At 54.6% G+C, this 25,107-nt stretch overlaps 1 protein-coding gene across 1 annotated transcript in view; it reads left to right on the top strand.

The window, feature by feature from the left end:
• Nucleotides 1–25,107, top strand: part of SORCS2 (sortilin related VPS10 domain containing receptor 2) — a 479,932-nt gene that overhangs the window by 166,870 nt on the left and 287,955 nt on the right. Inside the window, exon 3 of the mRNA XM_029234725.1 lies at nt 20,695–20,762. Coding sequence (XP_029090558.1) covers nt 20,695–20,762 — 68 coding nt within the window. The remainder of the gene's footprint in view (nt 1–20,694; nt 20,763–25,107) is intronic.

Below are 25,107 nucleotides of genomic sequence, written 5' to 3' on the forward strand. Positions count from 1 at the left end.
CTGAAAGCCAAGACCACATCTTGATGCATGTTGAAATCATTCTGGCCAAATCTGCCCCATCATTAACTTTCAATCACTGTTAATTTTAGACAGGGCTCTGAATTCAAGTTTTTTTGTCTTTGTCGAGCTGATGGAGATGGGTCTGTTTTTAGCCCTGGTGTGATGGTGGCACGGTGCTCCTTCACTCAGGATGGTAGAACGCCCTCCAACACAGCTTGTGATTGTTTCCAGTCTTGTGATTTAGCTAAATCAGCTCAGGAAGTTTACATGTGGAACTGGATTTGACAGGCCTGCTTTATAACAAGTCACTCCTGCGAAGGGAGCATTCTGCCTCATGTACATAAGGTACACTTCAGCCAGATGTTTGGGTCTCAACAGAATTGTTCCCAGCCTCGTCCTTTGGAGGAAGATACAGTGACTTCACCCTGGGGAGAGCTTGTAAATTAGATTTCAGAAATGAAGATCTTTTTTGTGTTCAGAAACCCAACCCTTCCAACATTTTCTTCTCTTCAAACAAGTTACCAATATATGCTAGTTTTCACGATGAAGGATATACATATATATCCTTCATCAATATATATATATATATCCTTCAATTATATATATACATATGATTTTTTTTTCCTCTGCTTTTAGCTAGAATTCCTTAGGCTAACCTGAAGTATTTAGAGAAGCAGGGTCATGTTTTTTTATTACAGGTATATTTATATCAAATACAAATGTAGGAAGATGGTGGCTTTTCTTGGCCATGAAAATGAAACCAATTTGGTTGATGAAAGTGACCTTGAATGAAACTAACATCTCTGTTGAAGTTTACTGGATCGCTTCTCTCCCGGCTAATGTTTATTCTTGGGGGGAGGGGGGTCGTTCAGATAACTTAAAGCACCTGTATGGGACACCTTCCCTTCCCCGCTGCTCAGAGAACCCCGTGTGCCAGGCTTGCCCGTGCCATCCCACCCAGGCTTGGGTCCCTTCTGTGACTGTCCCAGTTAGAGGAAGGGTCGTATTTCTCTTCTGGTCCCATTGTCCAGCATGGATTCAGATAAATTATTGGCATTTGTCATTGACTTTGGCTGAGATAGGGAGCAACACAGAGCCTTTTGTCAGATCCCTCTCAGTTTTCCAATGTCACACATAGCCCGTCTTTGTTTGATCTGGTGTAGTCAGTGTGCCAGTTACACATTTGAAACGGAAGTGGGCAGTCATCGTGGAAGTCTGCTGCCCCGGACCCTGTGCCTGGGAGGGTGGCTGAGGATGCCCGGGTTGGAGAGAGGCAAATTGGAGATCGGGCCACCTCTCCAGGTGGACTTGCTTTGAAAATAAGGACTGTTTTAGAAATCACATGCGGGCTGTGGTTTACTCCCTAGTTTATTGGTTTGTGGCAAGTTCAGTGGGAGCTGGGCTACTCGAGCCTCGGTCAGGATTGCTGTTCGGTGTCTGTAGAGTGACTTCAGGCAGCAGGTGCAGCCTGTGTGGTCCCGTGAGGCAGAGCTGGGACTGATGGGTAGAAACTCGGGGAAACGGGTTCAGCTAAAGATGAGGAGGGGCTTCGGGAAGTGGGGAGCGTCCCATCACATGAGGTATGCAAGCTAAAAGGCCGCTGGCTGGGGAGCTGCAATTATAACGGTGTATGAATGAGGCTTTGCCATCCACAGGTGAGACTTACATGGTATTAGTCTCCGCACTAAGCATTCTTCTCAGAGTAGGCATGCAGATATCGGAGTCCCATTTTACAGATGGTATCCCCGAGGCTCCGAGTGATGGACAACTTGCCAAGACTGCTTGGCTAGAATGGGACAGAACCTTGTAGACCCTGAGATATTTCTGCGACTCTTTTTCTAAGCAGAGGCAAGGGACTCACTAGAAATATGTCGCTTTGTTTGGAGGATTTATACTAAGACCACTAAGAACGTCCCGCGTTCTTTTAGGCTGTGGTGCGCTTAGAAAACACGGTGAAGACAGCTGTAGACATTTGCTTTTTAAAAACGACCAAATGTTATTTAAAAAACGCTTTTCTTAAAATACTCAGTCTCAGATGTTCAAAGCATGACTGTGACGATTTGCCTCTTCCTGGAGCTGGTCCCCCCTACATCCAGTCTGCTGGCTACATTCTGCCTTCCCACCTGCCCCGAGCCAGGGTTAGGAGATACGGGACACAGTTAGGAGATGTGGGACATCTCTGGTCGCAGGCCCCTGAAGATTTCTCAGTAGCAGCCACTTCCAGAAAAGGTGTGAGCATCTGAGATTGCCCAGGGAAGCGGTTTCTGGGGATGTCACCAGGAGAGTCTCCTCCCAAGGGACACAGTCTTTCAGAGGCTGCCTCGGTGACGGTGCTTGTGTGGCAGAAAGAAAGCCCCGATAGGGGCCGATGGAGGCCGGGTCACCGTTCTCAAAGACGTACTCAGCACCAGCCTGGGATTTGGGGCTTACCCTGAGCCGCCATGCAAGCCTGGCTCTATTTGAAGAGAATCTCTGCCCACGAATACGGATCTTGTCTGCGAGCTCCCACAGCTTTTTGGATTCACAGAAATAGCATTTGTAGGGGATGGGCTTCTGTTTTCAGCCTGGTTTTACAGAAGCTGAAGTTGTATTTGTCTTGTGGTTACTTTCCATCGACTTCCGAGTCAGACATGCTCACTTTTCCACTCATAAAAATGGTGTGAAAATTTCCCGTTTAAGTAAAAGCAGTGGGTTGATTTAAAAAAACTTCATAAGGTGCCCTCCTGATGGGAGGTGGTTCTGGTGCACATGCTGAAGGGGCCCCTGAATGACCAGACATGGGTTTCTCGAGCCGTTCAGCTGCCCGACGCTGACAAGGATTCCTGGCCCTGTTTGAGTGGGGCAGGGTGGCCACCTTGACCTACAGCCCAGCTGAGAGAGCGTTCGGGCTCAGGTGTTGCCAGAGAGACAGGGAGCCCAGAGTTGGGAGATGAGCCGCAGGGGGAGCAGGCTGCGCTCAAGGCCACCCCGAATTAGGGACAGCCTTCCCCAGGAGGTGACATCAAAGGGCCCTCCTGCCCACCGCCCCACCCTGACCCCTTTCCACAGAAAGCCCACTTTCCCAAAGCCACCCTCCTCCACTTTCTCCTCCTCCCTGGGGCAGACTGATTCCCCACACGCATGGCGTTGTTGATGGAGGGTGGGGGGAGCGACAGGGGTCTTGGTGCAGAAGGAAAGGCTCCTCCAGCTGCCCCACCTACTCCACTGTTTCTTACTCAAAGTACGATTGAAACCTTCTTTGAAAAAATGTCCTGGACTAGTGGACACGTCTAATCCCAAGCCTCCCGAGATGTCCCAGTGGGAGGGACAGGGTCATTCCCGCCCTCTTCTGCCGTGACAGCCCAAGACTGGTGCAGCAACCCTGGCCTGCAGCCACGCGCAGCGGGAGGACCTACTGTGTGCCAGGCGCTAGGGAAGTAGGACAGGCAAGCCCTTGGTCCTTGCGCTCCAGGAGGGACGGATCCCACCTGTGAACCATCAGAGGAGGCAGGATGCCATGCAGTCGGTAGCAATGGTGAGGAACAAACCCCCTTGATGGCACCAGCCCCTCCCGACGCCAGGCCGGTGGGCACAAAGCCCACCCTCGAGGAGCCTCCAGGGAGAAAATGGGCCAGTGCACAAGGGTGGGATACGAGGAAGAAAGTGACGCAGGTCAGAAGACACGGCATCACCGGGAAAGCCCGAGACGGGAGAGGCCCCAAGGTCTCCAGAGGCCCCTGAAGGGTGGGCGGTGTCACTTGGGCTGGGCAAGGCATTTCAGGGCGAGGAGTGGGGTAAAGCTGGTGCCTGGAGCCGAGTGGGGCAGTGATGGGGGGGGGTCTTGTCCCGCAGGTCTTGACTGCAGGTGAGGGGTCTGGGCAGCGGGAGACACCGGTGGTGCTTACACCTGGGAGTGGAGTCCTCGTCATCCTCATTTGCATTGATGTAGCATCACTGGTTGTAAAGTGAGTTCCCAAGTGACATCTCCAGGTTGTCCCTACGCTTAATGGCCCAGTGAGGCACAGAGACCAGGCGCCTCTGGAGAGGACCCCAAGGCAGGTGAAGGCCACCGAGATGAAGTTTGGAATTGATTTCCTCCCTGCCCTGTGGGGGAAATTGAAAGGGCTTATTGGCCCCATAGATTGATTGGGTCCCAGACTGGTCTGTAAACCCTGAAATGGGGTGAAAAATTGTGCTTACGCGCCTATACGTTTATAGATTTCCTGAGATTCTTAGCAGGGTGCCCTTCCAGAGGAGATGTGAAAGGCACTGTCCTCCTAGGTGAGGGGACGGGTATCACGGATGCCTCTGCCGTTGAGAACCAGCAGGCAAGGAGGGCTGGGGGGCAGGCCGCAGGCCTGGAGAGCGGGGATGGGGTGCTTGCCCAGGAGTCCAGGGAGTGAAGGACGGGTTGGACTGTGGTGGACCAGTGGGGGTCTCCTGCAGACACAGGGCTGCGTGCCAGGGCCCACAAGACCTTTAGAGACCCACAAAAATGTTTTAATTTACTTTCAAATCAGAAGAAGAGAAAGTTTTAGGTCAAGGAAATGTTTTGATATATAATAGGAATATATTCTTTTTTTTTTTACACCAGTGCAGCTGAAAAATAGGAATGTTAATTTTTTTTAGGGAGGAAGTGGTCCACGGAGGCCCAGATGCCTCAGGCCCCCAGAAGTCGTTTTGCACCCCAGATGGCTCAGGGGAGCAGATTCTGGGAACCAGGACAGAATCCATTGTTGGTCTCTCCCGCTGGCTTTCTCAGAAGATAAATTAGTCTTTGCAGGGCTCAGATGCGCCCTGCTGGCTTCTTCCCAAGCTGGTAACTGATCCACCAATCCCCCTGCTTTCCTGACGCTCCTGAGGGACAGGGCTTTGTGGGTGACCGACCTGTCTGGACTCCGTAAGGTCAAGGGAGCTTGTTCAGGGGCTGCTGTGGCCAAAATCTCAGCCTTCCCAGTTGGATGCAGCCAAAGTCTTCACTATCCCATCACCTACGTGTCCTTTGTTCCGGGCTCCTCTATTCTGATGTGACAACGTAATTTCCAAAGGGAAATTCTTGGAAGTAATGTGCATGTGGCTTCCTGGCTGGAGACTGGTGGGGAGAAGGGGGAGGGCACTGGAGCCTGGGGAAGGATTTCTGTTTTAAAAACAGGATAGGCACTTTCCACCCACCTCCAGGAGATACCCCGGGCACTTTTTATGTTGAGAGAAGTGAGGCACCAGCAGCATCACAGCTTCTGCAATTACCTTTCATCACCATAAATAGATCTGAAAAATGCCCACACTTCCAGGTAGAAACACAGAGCATCATTTTGAATAACGACGGCCAAAAGAAAAAAAAAAATCCTGTCATTTCATAAAAAATTTTACTTAACGGTGATTATTAAAAAGGAGGGGTGGCTGAAATTCAATCAGGTCATGAGAAATGGACAGTAAATAATATTTTTAAGACAGCCGAAGTGGAACCGTCTACGAAGACCCACCTATTAAAATATACTTTATCCCTCAAACAGATTTGATGGAAAAATGCCATTCTCCACAGATCAGTAACGTTCCTACATTTATTTTCTGCTGGCTGATTTCGATTTATAGGGAGCCTTTCAAAGCTTAGTTCTCAACTCCTTTTTTAAACACTGGGCTTCGTGCCTGTGAAGGTGGCTGATTGATGGAGGAGCTGAGCTCTCTCTCACTGGCTCTCTGTTCGGGCGCAGCCCATGGCGGGAGCCCAGCATCTCCTGAGGGGAACTCGGGGAGGGAGGGAGTAGGGACCCCCGGGGAGCTGGGCTGCTGTGTGGAGCCTCCCAATTCCGCCTTCTGTCTGAGGCCAGCTCTCTGTGTGCAGGGGCACCTGGGGCAGTGGGAGTGGTCCCTGACTGGAGTCAAGCAGCCCCTGGTGGAGACCCCAGCCCTGCCCGCTCCCTGCTGTCACCTCCAACAAGCTGAGCCTCAATGTCCCCGTCTGGAAAATGGGCGAGTGCCTGTATCAGGGTCCTGGGGCCGCCATAACAAAGTACCACAGACTGAGCGGTTAAACAGCAGAGATTTATTCTCCCACAGTGTAGAGACCTGAAGTCCAAGGTCAAGGAGTTGGCAGGGTTGGTTCCTTCCGAGGCCGTGAGGGAGACTCTGTCCCAGGCGTCTCCCCCAGCTCCTGAGGGTTTGCTGGCCATTCTCGGGGTTCCTTGGCTGGTGGATGCATCACCCCGATCTCTGCCTCCATCTTCACATCGCCTTCTCCCTGTGTATCGTTTCTCCTCCTCTTCATAAGAACACTTGTCACTGGGTTTAGGGACCACTCACATAATCCAGAATGATCTTGAGGTCTCCAAGCATTGATACATCCTCAAAAGCCCTTTTCCCAAATAAGGTCACATTCACAGGCTTCTGGTGGACATCCTTTGGGGGGCTGCATCCAACCCACCACGTCCGGGGTCTGAGGGGGCTCAGAGCTGGAGGTGGGCAGAGGGTTCTGGAAGGCTTTCCAGACAGACGTGCCTGCGGTGAGCTCCTGGTGGGAGTGGGGATGTGCCCGGTGAGGGGAGGAGGACAGGCGGCGGGGGGCAAGGACGTTTAGGAACAGCGAGCTGAAGGCTGGGCGGAGGAGAGCGGGGTGAAGGTGAAGAACTACAGGTGCGAGGGGGCGGGGCCTGTTCCAGGTGGGCGGCTGTCCGTCCTGCCTGATTGGCGCGTGCCGTCCACCTGTGCCTGCTCTTGTTCATCCGTTAGGTCATTCATTCCCCAAACCCTGCCAAGTGCTGCCACAAAGGCGGGGCCTGGAGACCCGCCCCGGCTCCAGAGGCACTGGGAGCCAGCCTGTTTGCGCGGTGGTATCAAGGCCTCATGAATAAATCAACGTTAATGCAGCATTCTGTTTGGATGAGGGCTCTCGGAGGAGTGGTGAAAGACGGCCATGCCGCAGTCTGAAATTGGAGCCGTAAAACATCCCGTGCAAAGCCGGTGGAGGGGCTGCTGGGGGACCTGGCCGGGTCACAGCGAGCTCGTGGCGGGCTGGGGTGGGAGGGGTGCTGGGGTCCCCGGGAAGCCCCGAGCCCAGCCTGGCTCCTGGGACCTGACACACTAAGGTCAAGGGAAGCCCATCAGCGTGGGGCGTCCAGCACTGAACCAGTGAGTGTGTCGGCCGTCGGGCAGCACTGGGGTCCGTGAGCCCCGGGCTCCACTGTGAGGGAGGTGGCCCTGAGCCTGCTTTACTGGGCACCTCCGGAGGCCAAAGCTTGGGACGGGAGTTTGGTTCCAGTGCGAAGCATGCTTCGCCACCCTCTGGCTCCACGCTGGCGTGTTCCACTGGGACGCATAGGGCGAAGGGCGCCTTTTCTCCCAGCCAGGCCCCCAGAGGCCTCGGGGGGAGGGCTGTGCTCTGGAGTCATAGCAGCCTCGCTCTGTGTGCCTCCCCTGCAAAATGGGGACAAAGGGGTTCCCAGCAACCAGGGCTCCTGGGAGGGTTAAATGAACTAACGTCTGTAAAGTGCTTAGCACGGGGCCAGGACAGCGTAAACCTATGATTTTTTTTTTTTTTTGCGGTACGCGCGCTTCTCACTGTTGCGGCTTCTCCCGTTGCGGAGCACAGGCTCCGGACGCGCAGGCTCAGCGGCCATGGCTCACGGGCCCAGCCGCTCCGCGGCACGTGGGATCTTCCCGGACCGGGGCACGAACCCGTGTCCCCTGCATCGGCAGGCGGACTCTCAACCACTGCGCCACCAGGGAAGCCCAACCCATATGATTTTAACGCTCATGATGATAAAGACGTTTACGTGGCTCAGGCACGCAAGAGACACACGCCGCTGCCCCTGTGCTGTGGACCCTGTGGGCCGGAAGGTAGTCAAAAGCCACGCCTGCTTCCCAGGGAGGCCAGGCAGCTGCGTCAGGAAGCGGCTTCAGGGGAGCACATGTGCCTCTGCAGACGGCTGCACTTCAGGTGCCAGTGTGGACACCGTAGGGGCCAGGAGAAGGCCCCCCAGGACCCTATGCTGGGGACCGTGCATCTTTTACTGTCTCCCTTAGGGAGCAGGGGCCCTGGCCACCAGTGGGCGGGGGAATGGGTTCAAGGCCATGGCTCCTGTGCGTTGTTCTCTTTTTTGCCTCCAACTTCCGCTTTTACTTCTTAGATCCCGGGCAGTGTCTGGTCCCCACGTGCTGGGGACACCTGGGCAGGGCCTTCCCATCATGCGGAGGGACCCCACCATTGCTGTTGTTCCCCAATGGGCGTTTGTGATGGGCCTTGGTCTCCAACACGGTGCCGGCTGGACAGCAGGCTCGAGCGCGGCCACAGGCCCGGCCGTGTCTCAGGGGGCCCTCCAGGTGGGCACGTCCTGAGGTCCTCGGGGTGGGGGAGGTGGGAGGCTTGCATAGTCGCAAACCGTTTATTTTTGTTTGCAGCTAGCTGGTCCGTCCCTCAAGCCTCTCTCTTTATTGCACCGTGTTATTTAAAAATAACAGAAGTTACAGAAATAGTGCAGAGAGCCATGTACCCTTCACCCAGCTTCCTCCGATGGCGTTGCTTTATGTACCCAGTGTCAGAACCAGGAAAGTGACGTCAAGCCTCTTTTGCAGGGAATCCTGCATTGGGCTTAAAGCTGGTGCTCAGGTCCAGACTGCCCTGTCTGCCGTGTTTGGTCAACACCCTCTAAGTGCATCTACGTCATTCCTCCTGGAAGGGAGAGGAAGCAGCGCCCTCCCACCCCAGACCCTCATCAGAAATCCTCCTCTGCTCTCCCCAAGCCACCAAAATGCCGTCCCCGGGTTGCTTCACTGTCTTGGCCAAAGCTTCTGGAACTAGGGGCCTTGCGTCGGGTCATCTTCCTTCTGCATCTACAGAGAGCAGCGGTCTCGCCTTCCCAGGACCTCCCAGGTCCTCCCAGGTCCTCCCCTGCTCCTGGAAGCACCAGCTGCTCCCTCCCGCCTCTCCTAAGCCTGTTGGTGGGGGTGGGGGGAGGTGGCACATCACCACCAGCGAGACGGATCGAGGTCCAGCTCAGGACTTGCTGGGTGGCCTCTGACTTCTGTTCCTGCAGCTGGGCTGCTGCCAGGCCCCCAGGACCCAAGACAGAATGGCCAGATGGGGTCACAGCTCTGTGGGAAGAAAGGGATCCTGTTTGGGGTCGGGTGACTCAGAGCGCGGCAAGGCAAGGCATCACCGAGGTCAGCTTGCCTGTGCTCACGCTAGTTGTTGAGGAGGGAAGGGACAGTCAGTGCCCTGCCCCACCTTGGTCGAGTCAGCGGGGTGCCAGGCCCTCCACACATGTTATCACACTACATCATCACAGCCACTTGGAGACGGAGACGTGTGGTCTTTATCCTCCAGTGTTGCTGACGGGCAGGTGACACTAGAACAGGGAGGGACGCCACACGGCACTGAGGGTTCGCACGTGGGCTGGGCTGGGCCCGGTCCAAGGCTGTGTACCTTCCCCTGCACAGAGCCTCACCCTGGTGCTGGGCTGCAGGGCAGAGCAGATAGGGGATGGGGCCCAGCCCTCAAAACATCATGCTTGAGCTCACGCCTCCTGCCGGAAAATCAGATGTAATCAAATCAGCAACGTAGTCTGGAGACATCCTGGAAGGCTTCCTGGAGGAGGTGGCAGCTCCGCCGGCCCAGGAGGTGGAAAGATGCAGGGATCTGGGCCAGGGGAGAAAGGAGGACGGGCACAGAGGTGGTCAGATGAGCCTATGGTGGTGAGTAGGTAGGTCTGACCATTCATTGATTTATTTACTTAACAGACTTCTCCCTGAGTATTTCGTTGTACACAATAACACCTCACCTACACCGCTACGCACAGTGTTTCTCATAAATATCACCAAACAAGTACTGCCCGAGCCACCAGCTGCAGAATGGTATTTCACAGAGAGAGCCCATGCCGACTCTAGTCCCTACCCCACCCCTGAATCTAGCGCTTACTGTAACCCTATTTGTACCCACACTTTAAACCCAACCCTAACTCTGTCCTTAACCCTAAACCTCACACTGACTCTAACTTTAGTCCTAACTCTAATCCTAGACCCCAACCCTAGCTCACCATGGACCCACCACACTCATTTCATCTCTGCGCCAGCTCTGGGAGCCGGCAGCATCGTCCCTGTGTCACAGATCAGGACGCTGAGCCCCTGAGAGGTTAAGCCTGGGAGTACACAGCTCGTACACTATGGGGCCAGGATTCAGACGAGACCCTTCGGGCTCCAGGAGCATGGTCGGCCCCTTGTGAAGTCCTCCAGGCTCTGCAGAGGAGCCTGGAGCCGGGGGTGCGGGCCCCGGGCACTGAATCAGGAGGAAGGGTCTGGCAGGTGGGGGGAGCCAGGCTCTCTGCTCTGCAAAAGATTCTTCTGGTGGAACGTGTCTGGTGACGTCAACAGCTTTGACAAGTACTTTCTTGGCCCACTGGGAGTGAGAACCTCCAGGGAGGCTCCCGGAGCCTGTGGGGATCCCCCCCAGCTTGGACTATCAAGGAGGGCTTCGAGGAGCAGGGGGAGAGGGTGGGTGAGGCTCCTGGGGTGGCGGCACTGAGCCAGGTGGGCTGGCAGCCGTTGCCAGCAGCCCTGGGTGTCTGCCGGGTGGCTCTGGGATTGACCGAGGCCCGACTGCCTCGCAGTCGCAGCTTTCGGAGCCTAAGGGATTCCCTTAGGAGTCCTCTGCAGAGGGTGTATCTGGGGTGAAGGCGCCCAGTGCTGAGCCTGGCAGCCTTCCCGGGGGAGTGGGCAGTGGGCTGTCCATCCAGCTTGTGGGTCAGCAGGAAGCCCCCTCCTCTTTTGCTCGGGCTGGGGAGAACTCCGCAGGGGGCGGTTCTAGAAAGAGCCACGGTCTTGGCCTCAGGCCGACCTGTCTGGTCCCAGCTCTGCTGTCTCTCGAGTGCACCTCTGGGGTGGCCACTGCCCTCCTCCCACCTCAGCTTCTAATCTGGGATGTGGGAACGACGATGCCCATTACAGGGCTGTTGAGGGAACCAAATGATGGGAAAATGTGCATCATTCTCTCCTGGGCCCCTGTGTGCAAGCCCTTGGGGAAGAGCCCTGTGCTTCTGCAGGGGCAGGGGTCCGTGCCCTCCCCTGCGTCGTGATTCGTAGCCATGTCTGCGTGGCGGAGGGGGGGGGGCCCTCCTTCAGTTTTTCGTCACCTGGGTCCAACACCTTGCTGCCCCGGAGGGAGCAGGGCTGCTCCAGGGCCCAGGCAGGCTGCTCATTTAGGAAGGGATTTCTCAGTTGTCTTCACTGGGGGAGTGGAAGCAGACAGTTATTGAGCGCCAACTGAATGCTTTCATCGGGGTCTAGTCTATGTCCGCCACGTGTGCCAGCAACACCGGCGTGAAAATGGGCATCGTTCTCATGTTTTGAGGTCAGGAGGGAGAAGGACTGTGGCCAGACATGACGGCCTCGTTCATCAGAGGTGACAGGCACAGGAGCGGCCCTGCGGCCCGTAGTGACACACACACACGCACACCTATGCACGACAGGCATGCACACCCCTGATGTGTGCAGATGGAGGAGGTGATAGGCCAACGGTTCCAAGGGTTGCGGATAGCAAAAGGTCCCCAGTGGAAACCTCCCCCCTCCTGCCACCCCTCCCCCTCCAAAGGCCACCACGTTAAAAAGTTTCTTATATTCCCTTCCAGCGTGTCATCATGCATCCTCAAGCGGAAATGAATATCGATCCTTACTCCCCACCCTCACTTTTTTAATTGAGGTAAAATTCAAGTAACATAAAAGCCACCATTTTAACCGTTTTGAAGTGTACAATGCAGTGGCTTTGCCTCTCCTGTTTTTAACACAAAAGTGACACTGTGCTTTTCCCCACACACCCCGCCCCCCCCCCCACCTCCTCTCACTGAGCTCACCATCCTGGGGCCATTTCTGCCTTGTCCGTGGGGCATCTTTGCTCTTGGACGGCTACACGGTGTTCCATGGGTAGCTGTGCCCTGGCGAGTGGGCGGGGCCTGTTGGTGGATCTGCACGGTGTTTCCGGCCTCCAGCTGTTATAAACAGTATCGCGGGCAATAACTTTGGACACCCCTCAGTTCATGTGCACAGGACATCTACAGAAGAGCTCCCTGGAGTGGAATTGCCGGGCCACGGGGTAGATGGGCTGTGATTCTGTTGGCTGTTGGGTCCCAGGGGCCTGGAAAGAGGCTCCATCGTGAGCGAGTTTGGTTCCTGCCCCTCCTGCCTGCGGCTTTCCCTTGTCCTGGTCCAGCCTTTCCCTCCCTGGACTGGCATCCTTCTAAGTGCAGGTAGTGAGGATACCGGGGCCAGCCGGCGCTTGTCTGGTAGGACGTCTTCATCCTCAAGACGTGGGCCCAGGAACAGCTCTGCTGTTGGGCGAGGAGTCTGCCGAGCCCTGCGCTATCCCCCAGGTCAGAGTAGGACACTGGGCTCAGAGAGGCCAAGGGACATGGTGACACGAGGCAGGTCTCAGGCCCTGACAGTGGGTACATAAGGCAGGGAGGTGCCCGCGGGCCTCACACCAGGTCAGCCAGCAAGCTGCCAACCCCAGACGTGCCCTGACTGGGCCAAGGCTGCAGCCCCTTCTCCAGGAGGGACTTTGCACAGGAGGGCGGCCACCCGACGTCCACCAGTTGTAGATCAGCCTCCTTGCCCAACGCAGGGTGGGCAGATGCAGGTCTCTCATGAAACCGGTCCAGTTCCCAATTCATTGAGAATATTTGCGTGATTTTTCTTTTCAGTCAACCATATGAAAATCTCCCCTCCTGGATTTTGGTAATCAGCCCGTTCCCCTGGGATGGTGCTTTACAGTTTCTTTTCTTATTTTTTTGTAAATAACTTTTATTTTTAAAAATAGGAATCTAGTAAAGTGGTTGCCTGATTATGACCAGGTGTGAATCTTCTTTATTTAGTCTTTTTCTTTCAGTTATATGGATACATGTGTCTATTCTTTTTCAAATGCTTTTCCCATTTAGGTTGTTACATAATATTGAGCCGAGTCCCGTGTGCTCTACAGTAGGTCCTTGTTGGTTATCCATTTTAAATATAGCAGTGTGTACATGTCAATCCCAAACTCCCTAACTATCCCTCCCTCCCACCCTTCCCCCTGGCAAGCATAAGTTCGTGAGTTTGTTTCTGTTTTGTAAATAAGTTCACTTGTATAATTTTTATTTAGATTCCGCATATAAGCGATATCATACGTTACTTCTCTTTCTCTGTCTGACTTACTTCACTCAGTATGACGATCTCTAGGTCCATCCATGTTGCTGCAAATGGCATTACTGCATTCTTTTTCATGGCTAAGTAGTATTCCATTGTATATATGTACCACATCTTTATCCATTCCTCTGTTGATGGACATTTAGGTTGCTTCCATTGCCTTGGCTATTGTAAACGAGTGCTTTACAGTTTTTACAGTCCTTTGATATCTGTCCGTTCTCCGATGCACCGTCACCTTTCAACGAGGTTAGGGTGGATAGAGCAGGGACTTTTGTTCCCATTTTTTAGATGAGTAAACTGAGACTCAAGGGAACAGAGAATCTGCCCAACTGGTGGGGCATGACCAGCAGTGGGACAGGTGAAACAAGCCGGGGCCTTCTTTATCATGAGGGTCCCCTTGCTGGGGCCCAGGAAGGCCCCCACGGCCTCTCTGAGACTCTCATCTTCTTTGGAACAGGGTGTGAGATGCCATGGCTGGATCAGGCCTCCACAAAGGCTCCCCTGGGGGCGGGGGGTATGCCTTTAGCTTACAGCTCGGTACAGAAAGCATCCCTTTGTGTGTGGGTGTGATCCGCAGTCCCCCCATAATATCATATGTAAAGATCCCCACGTGTGGTTGGCCTCCCACACTTTCTACACGTGAACACATGTTTACAGAGAGTGAAAAACATACCTACACCTGGGCAGTGCTCTTCCGAGCATCCCGGAAGCGTATGTGCAGAGGCAATGTCATTATCAATGGGCCCTGGGTCCTTGGCTAATTTCTTCTCTGTGTATCTTCATGCCTGGCACGTTGAGAGATTAGACTGTTTGCTGAATGAATACTCGAAGTCACCATAAAAAATTTTTATTCTCTGTCTTCTTTTTTGACCCGTGTTTTCTCTTCCTAATGTTTGATTCCTGATTTGTTGTACTTGTTCCCACATCCAAGGCCCACCAAGTTGTTATGATCTTGGGGTCATTGTTTTATCTCTCTGTTCCTCAGTTTGTTCATCTGTGTAATGGAATAGTTGGTGCATGTAAGGTGTGGAGTGGGTGGTGTATAAGCATTTGCTGTCGTCACTGGAGGTTTTGGTGAAAGACCCTGACCTCCTTCCCACCCTCAGCATCTCTCCCATAGGGAGCAGTGCATCACAGTGCAGAGAGCCAGGAGTGGGCTTCTGCCAGAGGACGTATCTACCAGGTGATACTTCCCCTTTCTGGCCTCAGTCCTCAGGTGGGCTCCTAAACCCACAAGATGGTTCCAAGATGATGGAATGTCATACACATTCCAGAGTCAACTTCCACACCTGGGCAAGTGGACAGGTGGGGCGGGCGTGGGGAAAGGCCACACCAGGAGATGGTCTTGGCTTTTTGGAGCCAGTTTTCAACTGATAAATTCACTCAACAGCGGGAGGGAGATAGTGCAGAGGGGCAGAGAAGCGCTCTACATACAGGTATCAGCATATGCAAAGGCCCTGGGGTGACTGAAAGTCATAGCAGTGAGTGCATGCCTGAGGGTAGAGTATGTTTCCTGCCAGGTCAGCAGCGTGAGAATGGAGACGACAGGGCCCTCCTGAGCGATATGAGGAGACCCAGCTTCTCATGTCGGTGAGCAGATGGGGATCCAGGCCTGGGGAGGTGAGGACCTGCCAGTGCAGCTTCTCAAATATTAAAGCACAGGTTCTGAATCAGCAGGTCTGGGGTGGGGCCTCACCCAGATTCTGCACTTCTAGGATCTCCTGGGGAGCCAGTGTGGCTGGTGCAGACCCCACCGTGAGTCGCGAGGCCCCAGCCTAGTCCACCCCGTGGCTGGCTCTGTCTGCTTGGCCTGGAGGACATCAGTGATGCCTTTTTCTGATCAGAAAAGTTTTCCCTTTTTCTGATGGGAAGTTGATTTCAGAGTTCACAATTAGCCCTGAGTTCTTGCTGCCCTCCCTCTCTCTCTTTATTTTTTTGCAACGTGCTTATTGATTGACAACAGAATTGAGCCTGAGTATTTGTTATTTTTTTCTGATGATTCTTGACCTCTTGGAAGGCCCGCAAGTGTAAGGAGGCTTGAAAGTCTGTTCCTATTGGCTGTTTAGAAGGCTCAGGGCCCAAAGTTGGAGGTGACCTGGATGTTTCTCATTCTGAGATGGGCACGTCTTGGGTGGCGGCGCTGAGCGCTCCTAACGGCAAACTTGGTGAAGATGAAGCTCGGTGAAACCCACGCCAGTGCCGGGGTTAGACCAGCTCACAGCTCAGCGCTCTGCCCCTCAAAGAGCCTGTGCCTCGAGCCATCACAGCCTTGCTGACTCCGACCCAGATGGGTACCGACCGAGAGGAAGAGGCTCCAGCAACTTTCCATCAGTGGTGATGTTCTTGTAAATCCAACCCCAGGATTCCGGAAATAACTGACCTGGAAACGTGCTGGGGGCCGCTCAGGGGGCGGGGCCTTAGCCCCGGCGTCTGTGTTCTGATTTCTGGTATAAGCTCGTGTGCATAGACATCACCCTCCCAGCAGCCTCATGAGGTCCTACGTTTATCAGCTCCATGTCACAGATGAGGAAACCGGGGCTCAGAGGGTTTAACTGACTGGTCAGGGTGGTCCAGCTGCACTGCCCCCGCCTCATTTTATTCTCATGCATCTGAGAAGCGGTGCCAGCAGTGCCAGCGAGACCTGATGGAGAAAATATAAACGGCACAGTGGATGCTGTTCCCAGGTGGGACTGGCCTCCATCAGCCCTGGGCACCGAGACTCCCCCAGACCAGCCTGCCCTCAGAGCAAGAGATCCCTTCATGACACATCAGGGTCCTCGGCTGGTGGGCGGGGCTTCCTCCACCTACTGGGCTGTTACCGTAAGCCCCTTTCAGGCGCTTTGAGACACAGGTCCGGCGCCCTGTTGCAAGGTGAATATAACAGGCTCACCGGACAGAAGAGAGAAGAGCACGTTGAATGACTCACTGTTGGGTTTGGAATTGAACTGTGGAGTGGGGGCCGGAGACAGGCTGGTGGTGATGGAGCTGGGGGTGTCTCTCCATGAGCTGATCATGGACGCCAGGGTTTCCTTTCCTTCTTAGAGAGAGAGCCCTTGGCCACCCACAGTGAGGGAGCAGGCTGGCACGGGCCCTGGATTAACGTGAGGGGCAGTGGGTGCGTGGCTGGGCTCTGGACCGGGATCTCTGGGGACCAGCGTCTGTGCCCACTGAGCCCCTCTCTCTCTCTGAACCTCACTCTCCCCACTTCTAGAGTGAGGCACTGGAGGAAACTGTCCCAGGTTCCCATGGGCTCTGGTGTTTAATCTGATGCCCATGTGGGCCTCCTTCCAGCCCCTGACCTTGACCTGCCCTCCTTGCTTCCCTGACTAGGGATACAGGGCTCAGCAGGCTTGGTAGAACTGGGCGTCCAGTAGACACGCTGTCTCCAGGGCATGGGGAGGGCTGGAGGGGCACTGAACTTGGGAACGTCAGAGGAGCGGGCAGCTGCCTGGGGACCAGCTACGGTGCTCACAGGGTCCCTCGCGTCGTGAAAACCTAGGGCCCCTGTTCAAACTTTTAAAGAATTTCAAGACGTGACAGCAGAGAATTAAACCAAGCGCAGGGCCTCCTGAGCGCAGGCCCGAACATCTGCACAGGTCGGCGCCGGCCCACCGGCCCGGCTGCCGGGGACACTCTTGCTGGGGAAGGGGGTTGGGGGTCTCACGCCCACCAGGCTTCCTGAGCTTCCTGCCCGAGGGTCGGGCTGGGCATTGCTGTGCGTGAGCCTCAGGGCTCAAGAACAGGGCGCGCTCTGCACCCTCGGGTGGTGCCTGCTGGGGTCAGAGGAGGGGTGGTCCAGGCAGACGGGCTCTGGAGGGAACCCAGACACCGGGGTAGTGGGGTCGGCTGTGGCTGGGCCTGAAGGACACATTCTGGTTCCTCTCGTCATCAGCTTCTGTCCGGGGATATTCATTCCTTTACTCATTCATTCACTCACTCAACAAACCTTGGTGAACTTTTGCTCTGACCTAAGCTCCGGGAATTTTGGGGGGATCAAAGGGCCACTAACCCTAACCTCTGCCTTCACAGAGTTTCTGGCCCAGCGGCCTCAGGAACAGGCAGGTTTGGGGAAAGTCCAGAGAGGTTGGCTCCTCTGGGGCCACGGCTTGGTCTCTCGGGGTGGAGGGCTGCTGGCTGGACCTTGGTGAGGGCGCAGCCAGGGGCATCTCTGCGTCCCACGCTGGGAAGGCGGACATCACGGAGAAGTCGGGGGATGGAAACAGAGCCAATGAAAGCCCTGGACTGGCCACAAGAGGCCCTGGTTCTGTTGTGTACAATGTCAGATGAGCGAGTTGTCAGCTCTGTGACTCGGTTTCCTCGTCAGTAAAATGGAAACAATAGTAGCGACCCCTCCCTGGGGGGGGGCCGAGTGAGGATCCGATGACAAACGTGCTGAGCTGGCACAGCGTAAGCCCCCAGCACCCCCATCATGAGCCTGTCCCCGCCCAGGGCCCAGAGGACCGGAAGGCAGAAAGCAGGACACGGGGGTGATGTGGGACAGTGTGGTGATAGTGATGCTGTGGCCTGTCCTCCCGCGGGCAGGGGCAGCTCACGATCCTTGTCTTCTCCTTGGGTTTCCTACCGTCCTGAGACTCCAGTGGGCTCAGGCGGCCCCTCAGGCGGGGAGGAGACCCTTGGCAACGGCCCGAACACAGAAGCCCCAACTCACATTCCGGATTTTTCTCCCGCCCAGATCAAAGCGCCCCAGAGCTGCAGTAACACACCAGCTGCTGGAAAAATAGCTCCTGGGATATTTCATTTCCAAACCCACTAGCTGAGGGCCCCAGAAGGCGTGTCATACATTTTAGTTCTTTGAAACGACGTTGAATAGACGTCTCTTTGAAATGACGTTGAATAGATGGAACATGGGTTTAGCCTGGCAGTTAAGCTCTGAAGTCCCATAGTTTCTGCGTCCAGGAAGCAGGCATCCCGCTCGTCTGCTTCCTGGATGAGTCAGTTTTGGCGCAGTACTTAAGCTTTCTCTGCTGTAGTTGCTTCATCTGTCAAATGGGGATCATAACACGGTGGCCCCATAGGATTGCCGGGGGTAGAGCTGATGTGGGTGAACCGCGTGCCCTGGTGCCCACACGTCGGTGACAGAGCTGGCATTGGCGAGTGTTAACAAGGTGTGTGTGGGTCACTTCCCAGGTGCTGCTGACAACTTTATCCCCATCCTCCCAGGGGATGCTGGGTATTATTTCCTCATTGTAGATCCAGAAACCGAGGTGCCTGGAGCTTGAAGGTTCTGCCCCCAAAGGAGAGGGGTCCTTCCCGCTGCTCTCTCCATCCCCCAGGCTGACCAGCTGGGCAGCTCCTTGCGTCAGCCCCGAGCAGGCATGACCCGGGTCCTGGTCTCGGGACCCCAGACTCTCCTCAGGCTTAGCAGGTCAGGGTGGTGCCAGGAGAGCGAGTCCATCCCCCTGCACGAAGAGGGATGGTGCCCTCTTGACAGAAGAGGGTGGCTTGTGAATGGATGCTCAGGGCATCGCCTCTGCCTGGCTTCATTGCCTTATTTATCGTCACTTTGGGAAATGCCACCTCCTGTTTCTTCCCGTGAGCGGTTTGAGTGCTCGTGATACAGCAGGCGCTATGCCCAGTGCTGGGGCATAAAACAAGACACAGTCCCCTCCCTAAAGGGCTCATTACCCAGTGTTGGTAACAGACCCCGTGAGCTGTGCTGGGGCAGCGGGAAGCGCAGGGTCTGAAGGATTTGGGAGGGGACATTGAATCCAGGGGAGGGGCCTGGGGGACTTCCTGGAGGCGGTGTCAATTAGCCTGAGATCTGAAAGCTGAGTAGCATTTAACCAAGGCATTAGAGGTGGTGGGGGGAAGAGGGTCCCGAGATGAGAAACAGCTTGTGCAAAGGCCAGGAATGGCTGGAGCTTAGGCTGAAGGGGGTGGGCATGAGTGGGGAATGTCACCCAGAAGGGAGTGGGAGGGGGAACCCCTTGGTGATCGTCCACAGTGGCAGAACTAGTCCACACGGGCAGAAGTTACCGGGAGACTGGGCTCAGCCCACGCAGGGGCCCGGGCACCACGGTAGGGGCTGAGTCCCCCACCCCTCCAGGCGTGCGAGCAGAGCCCACATGGCAGGTGCTCGAGAAGGCTGCGGGGGTGAGGATTTCACCCTGGATGGGGCCGGATTAAACAGACTTTGAGGTCCCTTCCAGCTGTCATACTCCCGCTTCTTGAAATCCCCTCTGGGAACAGCAAGAGTATAAAATATAAATCAATAGGTTAAAAATACGCTTGTCTCCTGCGCGTCCAGGGCCTGTCATTCTGCTGCCTTCCCCCAATCTTCAGAGGATTCCTGCTTGACTAGGGCAGCCCGAGAGCGCGGCAGGAGAAAATAGCTTTGTTCCGCAGCAAGGCAGGCTGATCGCGCCTCCAGTGACGAGACCTCTGGTTCTTTTTTTTTTTTTTTTTTTTTTAATCATCGCTGCCTCTAAAACGCACACTGGCCTGTTTCACTTGACATCCCTTCCTTATATCTTCCCTGCTTTAATCACCAGGGAAAGAAAGACCAGCCAAACTGCTGCAGCAGCTTCGCCCCCAAAGACGGAGAGCAGAAAGTCCTGCTCGTGAGAAGGAACCAAACTTGGGGATGGCCAGTGTGGTGACCCTAAATTATCCAGGCCAGTGGCACCGCTGGGACCCAGGGGCTGTTCCCACTTCACCTCCCGGGGTTCCCATGGCAACGGCAATGCTGGGAGCAGCTAATAGGGTCTGGCAGTGAGTGAAATGAAATGTGATGTCCAGGAAAATGCAGTGGCTCGTGAAGTCATGGGGGAGGGGGCTCTTTTGCTGCCCGGCAGGTGAATGAAGCCTCTTTTCCTTGTGATCGTTACATTTTTGAGGGGAGGGTTTTGGGGTGCTCTTACACACGTTGATTTTCATTTTTATAAGCAGATGCACTTCCTGCACAGGTATGAAATGAAGACGTCTTGTTAAGTAGGGCCCAGTGTGTGCGATGCATAGTTCAGCAGCAATAAAAAGTGTGTGTGCCGTCGATGGTTTATGGGCTCCCCAGCCGTCCCAGCTGTCCTCGCCCACCTTCCCAGCCCGCCGTCGCTGGCTCTGTCATCAACCGTCACTCCGGGGAACGTAATGACACCGTATACTTCCGGGGATGCCCTTGTCTTGCGTGCTGGCCAGCTTCTGGTCATTCTCGAAGGCGCTGGTGGGGACTCAGCCCCTCTTTGGAAGACTTGCCCCATGCGTTCTGTGCCCACCAGGACCACCACCTCAGCATCCCTTGGACCACAGTTTGAGATCGTCCAGGCCCGAGCTGGAGTGATTCCTGCCGAGTGGCAGCTACTGGGTGGACCTCACAGGACGGGGATGTTCCCCAAATCATTCTGCGGAGCAGAAACCAGCGCCGGGTCTGAGTGCTCTGGGGCAAGGTGGCCGGGACTCCGGGGTCAACTAGAGAGGCCCGGGCAGCTGACACTGGAGAAACCCCAAATCCTGGGTGGGGGAAGTGTTATATGATATCCCCCCGTTCAGAACCTTGAAATCCACTGATTTCTGCATTTGTCTTTGTTGCCGCCACAGGTGATCTTAATCCTGACGAAGTATTACCATGCAGACATGGGGAAGGTTCTGGAAAGTTCTCTGTGGCGGTAAGTCAGCCCGAGGGTGGGCCTTTTCTCCTCCCATACCTGCGCGTATCCCAGGCCGGGGTCTGAGATCCGAAGGCCCGGCCGGAGCAGCCCCCATTGGCTGGCGGCCTCTCGACTTTTCTTTGGCTAGAAAACGCATACAGAAGTTGAAACTAATAAAGTGTTTCGTCAGTGACACAGACAGGGCTGGAGAACAGACAGCCATTCAGAAGGCTTCTTTGCTTTCTTTCCTTTCTGTCTGTGTTCTTCTGCCCTCGCTTTTTTTCCTCCCCCGGGGGAAGGGGGTTTGCATTGTGAATTCAGGTCAGTGCACAATCTCCTCTCGACACGGCTCCTGGAGTCCCCCAAACACACCGATTATCCTCACGGTCCGGGTGTCTTTCTTTCTTCCTGGCTCAGCCCAGAGAGCTTGGTAAATAAATAACGCCCCTGGCCAACGACGGGTACTATCTCTTTATAAGTGAAATGTGAATTCAGCCCCAGAATTAGGCAGCCTCTTTGATGTTTTAAATGAGGTGGGAGAGAAGGAGGCCTTGAGAAGTCATTTGGGTTATGATTATCTTTGTATTTACGTCTGCTCACCCAGGAAGGGGAAGGAAGTTTCCCAGCATCTTGGGCTGTGGTTTCAAAGCTTCTCTCGGGCAAGTACGCTGTGTCCGCCGGGCCCCGTGCGCCATTCCCATGTTGTCCGGGTGTTGAAGCATTGTGCTTTCCAAGATGTGTTTCTTGAGTAATAATTAATTGCTTTTTAAATTTGAAATCCATTAAAAACGCCGAAAGCGGCCGATCAGGACTCCTGATTTATGTGCAACCGCCTGGAGTTGATTTATTTTTGACTTTTGGCTTTGCTTTTAGTGAAGGCGCTCCATGATTCATTGTTGGTTCTTACTGAGGGAATTCCGTAATGCTTTGGCCAGTTGCCGAAATGACCCTTGAGTTGGGTGCTTTCTTTGCTAGATGAGGAACAGTGTTGCCTCGGACCAGCCGGCTTGGTCGCCCTGGTGCTGATGTGGGGTCTGGGGAGCCGTGTGTTTTCCTTCCCTTTTCCAACAGAAGCACCTTTCCTAGGCTGCCCCTCTCAGCTGTGGATTTGCCTCCCAAACTCACCAGCCTGCTTTCCAATTCCATCGCGGCCTCAGGACAAGCAGTCTGCGATAGATGTTTTCCTGCTGCGACCCCCAACTTCTTTATGTGTTGGTACTGTTCTGATCTCGTGCCTTGTGCCTTGAAGCAACTCGCCCACCAAGGAGGTTACTTTCAAAAATGCCCCTCCAGGGTCCGATAAGGCCGTTCATTGTTTGGGAGGAGAGCGGGAAGTGGTGAGAGCATTAAAGTTCCAGTGACATCTCATCGGCTGCCCTTTGAAGATTCACATTTGAGGATTGGTTTCAGGGCCAGTCTCCTTGGGAAGGGCCGGCCCCTGGAGGGCTCCCTTCTGCCAGGTGGATGGTCCAAGGACAGGTCCCCTTGGCTGCAAAGTGGAGAGAGGCACTTGTCTTCTCTTCCTCCAAGCGGAATTCCTCGACTAACGAACGCATTCCCCAACTCCTGTCTGTCAGCCCAGATCTTCATGAACGTTCGCTAATCCACCCTGAGTGTGGGTACCAGCTTCCCTCTGCTCTCGCAGCATCTCGGCACCGCTGGGGACGGAGAAAGAGAGGTTATCGGAAATGTTGCTTCGGGTAGTCAAGGGGCCTTCCTGGTGTAACGTGTGCTGATTCAGACAGAGTTGCTGGGTGTAGTTAAAATTTGCTGCGAGGCCTAGTCGGGGTAGCATGGCGGGTGGAACAGACCTTGGCCAGCCCCACAGCATGGGGACCAGGCCTCCAGACTCAGAATTCTTCAGAAGCAGGTAGGGAACCCAGGATGTTAACGACCAGGGTTCTTGGCCTCCCTAATCAATAGAAATGGATCAGAGGCCAGACAAGAAATTCAGGCAAGGCTTTACTGGGGCCCCTGCTGCAGCAGGGGGGATCGAAAACAAACAACAGGTTCCCTTGCTGTTCCCTGAGGGCAGAGAGCTGGTTCCTTATATGGGGTGAGGGGAGGGGCAGGTCCCGGAGAAGGGGCAGTTTAAGTGGTTTGACCACTTAAGTGCAGGGGGGCAGGGGGGCATGCTCAGGACCCTGCTTTTGCTCCCGACACCCTGTTTTTGCTGCCGGCTCTTCAGAAGTGGCAGTTGGGTTTTTGGTCTGTTTGTATCCGTGTTGTCCATAATTTGCCCCAACTGCACGTGCTCGCAGTTATTTTTAGTCGCTTGTAGTTTCTTTGTATTTTGTTGCTCCAGGAGATGTTTGTCCAGGTGCAAGGGCTGCAGCAAGGGGTCCCAGGTCCCAGCCTGTCTCAAGGAGGCCAAACCACTCACCTCAGAGCTGCTCCACAGGGACCTCTTTTTCTTCCCGAGAGCCTCAGTCTCCTTGTCTGTAAAATGGGGATAAAATATCCCTGGATGGGAGGTTGTGCAGCTGAAGGAGATTACCTGTGAATCGTCCCCAGGACAGCACACCCTCTAAAGTTAGTTTTAATCCAAAACAAATTAACAGATGTTAATTTTCCACATTCCTTTCTCATTACAGTCTCTAGACTCAGACGTTTTCTCTCCGTTATTAAAAATACATGCAGAAGCATCAGTCATTTCAAGAAAGTTCACCCACATCCCCACGCCTGGGGCCCAATTGCTTTCTTTGTTTATCTCATCCCTCTTATGCTGAGATAGTTGTACAGCGAGACGTAGAATAAAGTTGTGAATCTTCTTTCTTTCGCACATACAAGATGTTTCCCGTTTTTCCATGTTGTGCCACGGGCTGCGTCATGTTTTATGGCCCTGCCCTCGCCCCTTGAACCGATTCATTCTAGTACTTAGCGCTGCTGCTGCCATAAGAAGTTTCAGCATGGCGCTTCCCTTTCCATTTTGTTCCCTGGGACGCATCTTTACTGAGCAGATTTACGGCTGGCATGCTGAAGTGCCAAATTCTTTTTCAGGAGGAAAGCAGCTCTCCACCTGGGGCAAGTGCCCTGCCTCCTGGCCGGCTTCAGGCTGACAGCTTTTCTGAAACTTGCTAACCTACCGGCCCAAAGGGACTGCAGTGCCGTTTTCATTCGCATGCCTGTGATTCCTAGCAAGGGTGGGCAGTTTCTGTGTTTAATCGCATTTCCTCTTGTGAGCATCGTCTACTCATGTCCTCTCCATTTTGAGACTTGTGCGAGTTTGTTTGGAAGGGGAAAGATTGGCATCGGTCATTTTGGGGGATGCCACCGCCCTCTGTCTGCCGTTTGGGGTGCACGTGGAGGGAGGTTAAGGGTGTCAGTGCCTGGCAACACGTATTCAATGGGGTTATTAAAGACACACTTATTGAACGCGCGCCCAGCCTCCCAAGAATTCTCCTGTGTAATTGCAATAAATACATTTTTAATGACAGGTGTGGTATTTACATTCTGGAAATGGCTCTCAGAAGATCTAAGCTGAATGCATTTTTAATCGTCCTGCATTTCATGGGCCACTTGTCAGGAGTGTCTCTCCCTGGCTGGCTTCAATGGTCTAGCCCTCTGCCCCTTCCTGCTGCGTGGGTGCTATTCTCTGTTCAGCCTCCGGGCCCCTTTGCGTCAGTGCAGGCGTGGGTGGGAGGGAGGGAGCCCCGCACCGCTGAGAAAGCTGCTGGTTGGCCTCAGGGGTTGGACGAGAACAGAGCTGGTCCACCTCCCCTCCTGGAGCCTCCTGAGGCGAATGGTAACTAGAGGAGCCGGTTGACCCTGCCCTCTGGCCTGCATGTCCAGTCTGTGCAAGTGTCCTGGGGCTGCTGGGACAAATGACTGAACACTGGGGGCTTACAGCGAGAAGAATTTGTTCTCTCACAGTCCTACAGGCCAGAAGTCTGAAATCGAGACGCGGGCAGGGCCGGGCTCCCGCTGGAGGCTCTGGAGGAGGAGGCTTGCTGCCTCTTCCAGCTCCTGGTGGTGCCCCTAGTGGCCGAATCTCTCCCATCTCTGCCTCCATCTTCACGTGGCCTCCCCCCAGCACCGCGTGTGTCTCTCCTCTGTGCGTTCCTTATAAGGACACTTGTCTTTGGATTTACGACACACCCAGGTAATCCAGGGTGATCTCATCTCCAGATCTCTAACTTAATTGCATCTGCAAAGGCCTCTTTTCCAAATAAGGTCGCACACAGTCTCTGGGGGTTAGGAGGAGGACAGATCTTTCTGGTGCTACCATTCAGCCCAGTACACAGTCCATCGCCAAGCTCTGGGATCACACCTGGATCTATTCGCCTCGATGGCTCCTGCACCTGTCCCTGTCCTCTGTCCCCTCAGCCACACTTCCCTCTGCGTCCTCAGGGGACCCCAGCTC

The sequence above is a fragment of the Monodon monoceros genome, unplaced genomic scaffold, assembly GCF_005190385.1.
Source record: "Monodon monoceros isolate NGI ecotype Baffin Bay Population unplaced genomic scaffold, NGI_Narwhal_1 Super_Scaffold_20, whole genome shotgun sequence".
In the NCBI taxonomy this organism is placed as follows: Eukaryota; Metazoa; Chordata; class Mammalia; order Artiodactyla; family Monodontidae; genus Monodon; species Monodon monoceros.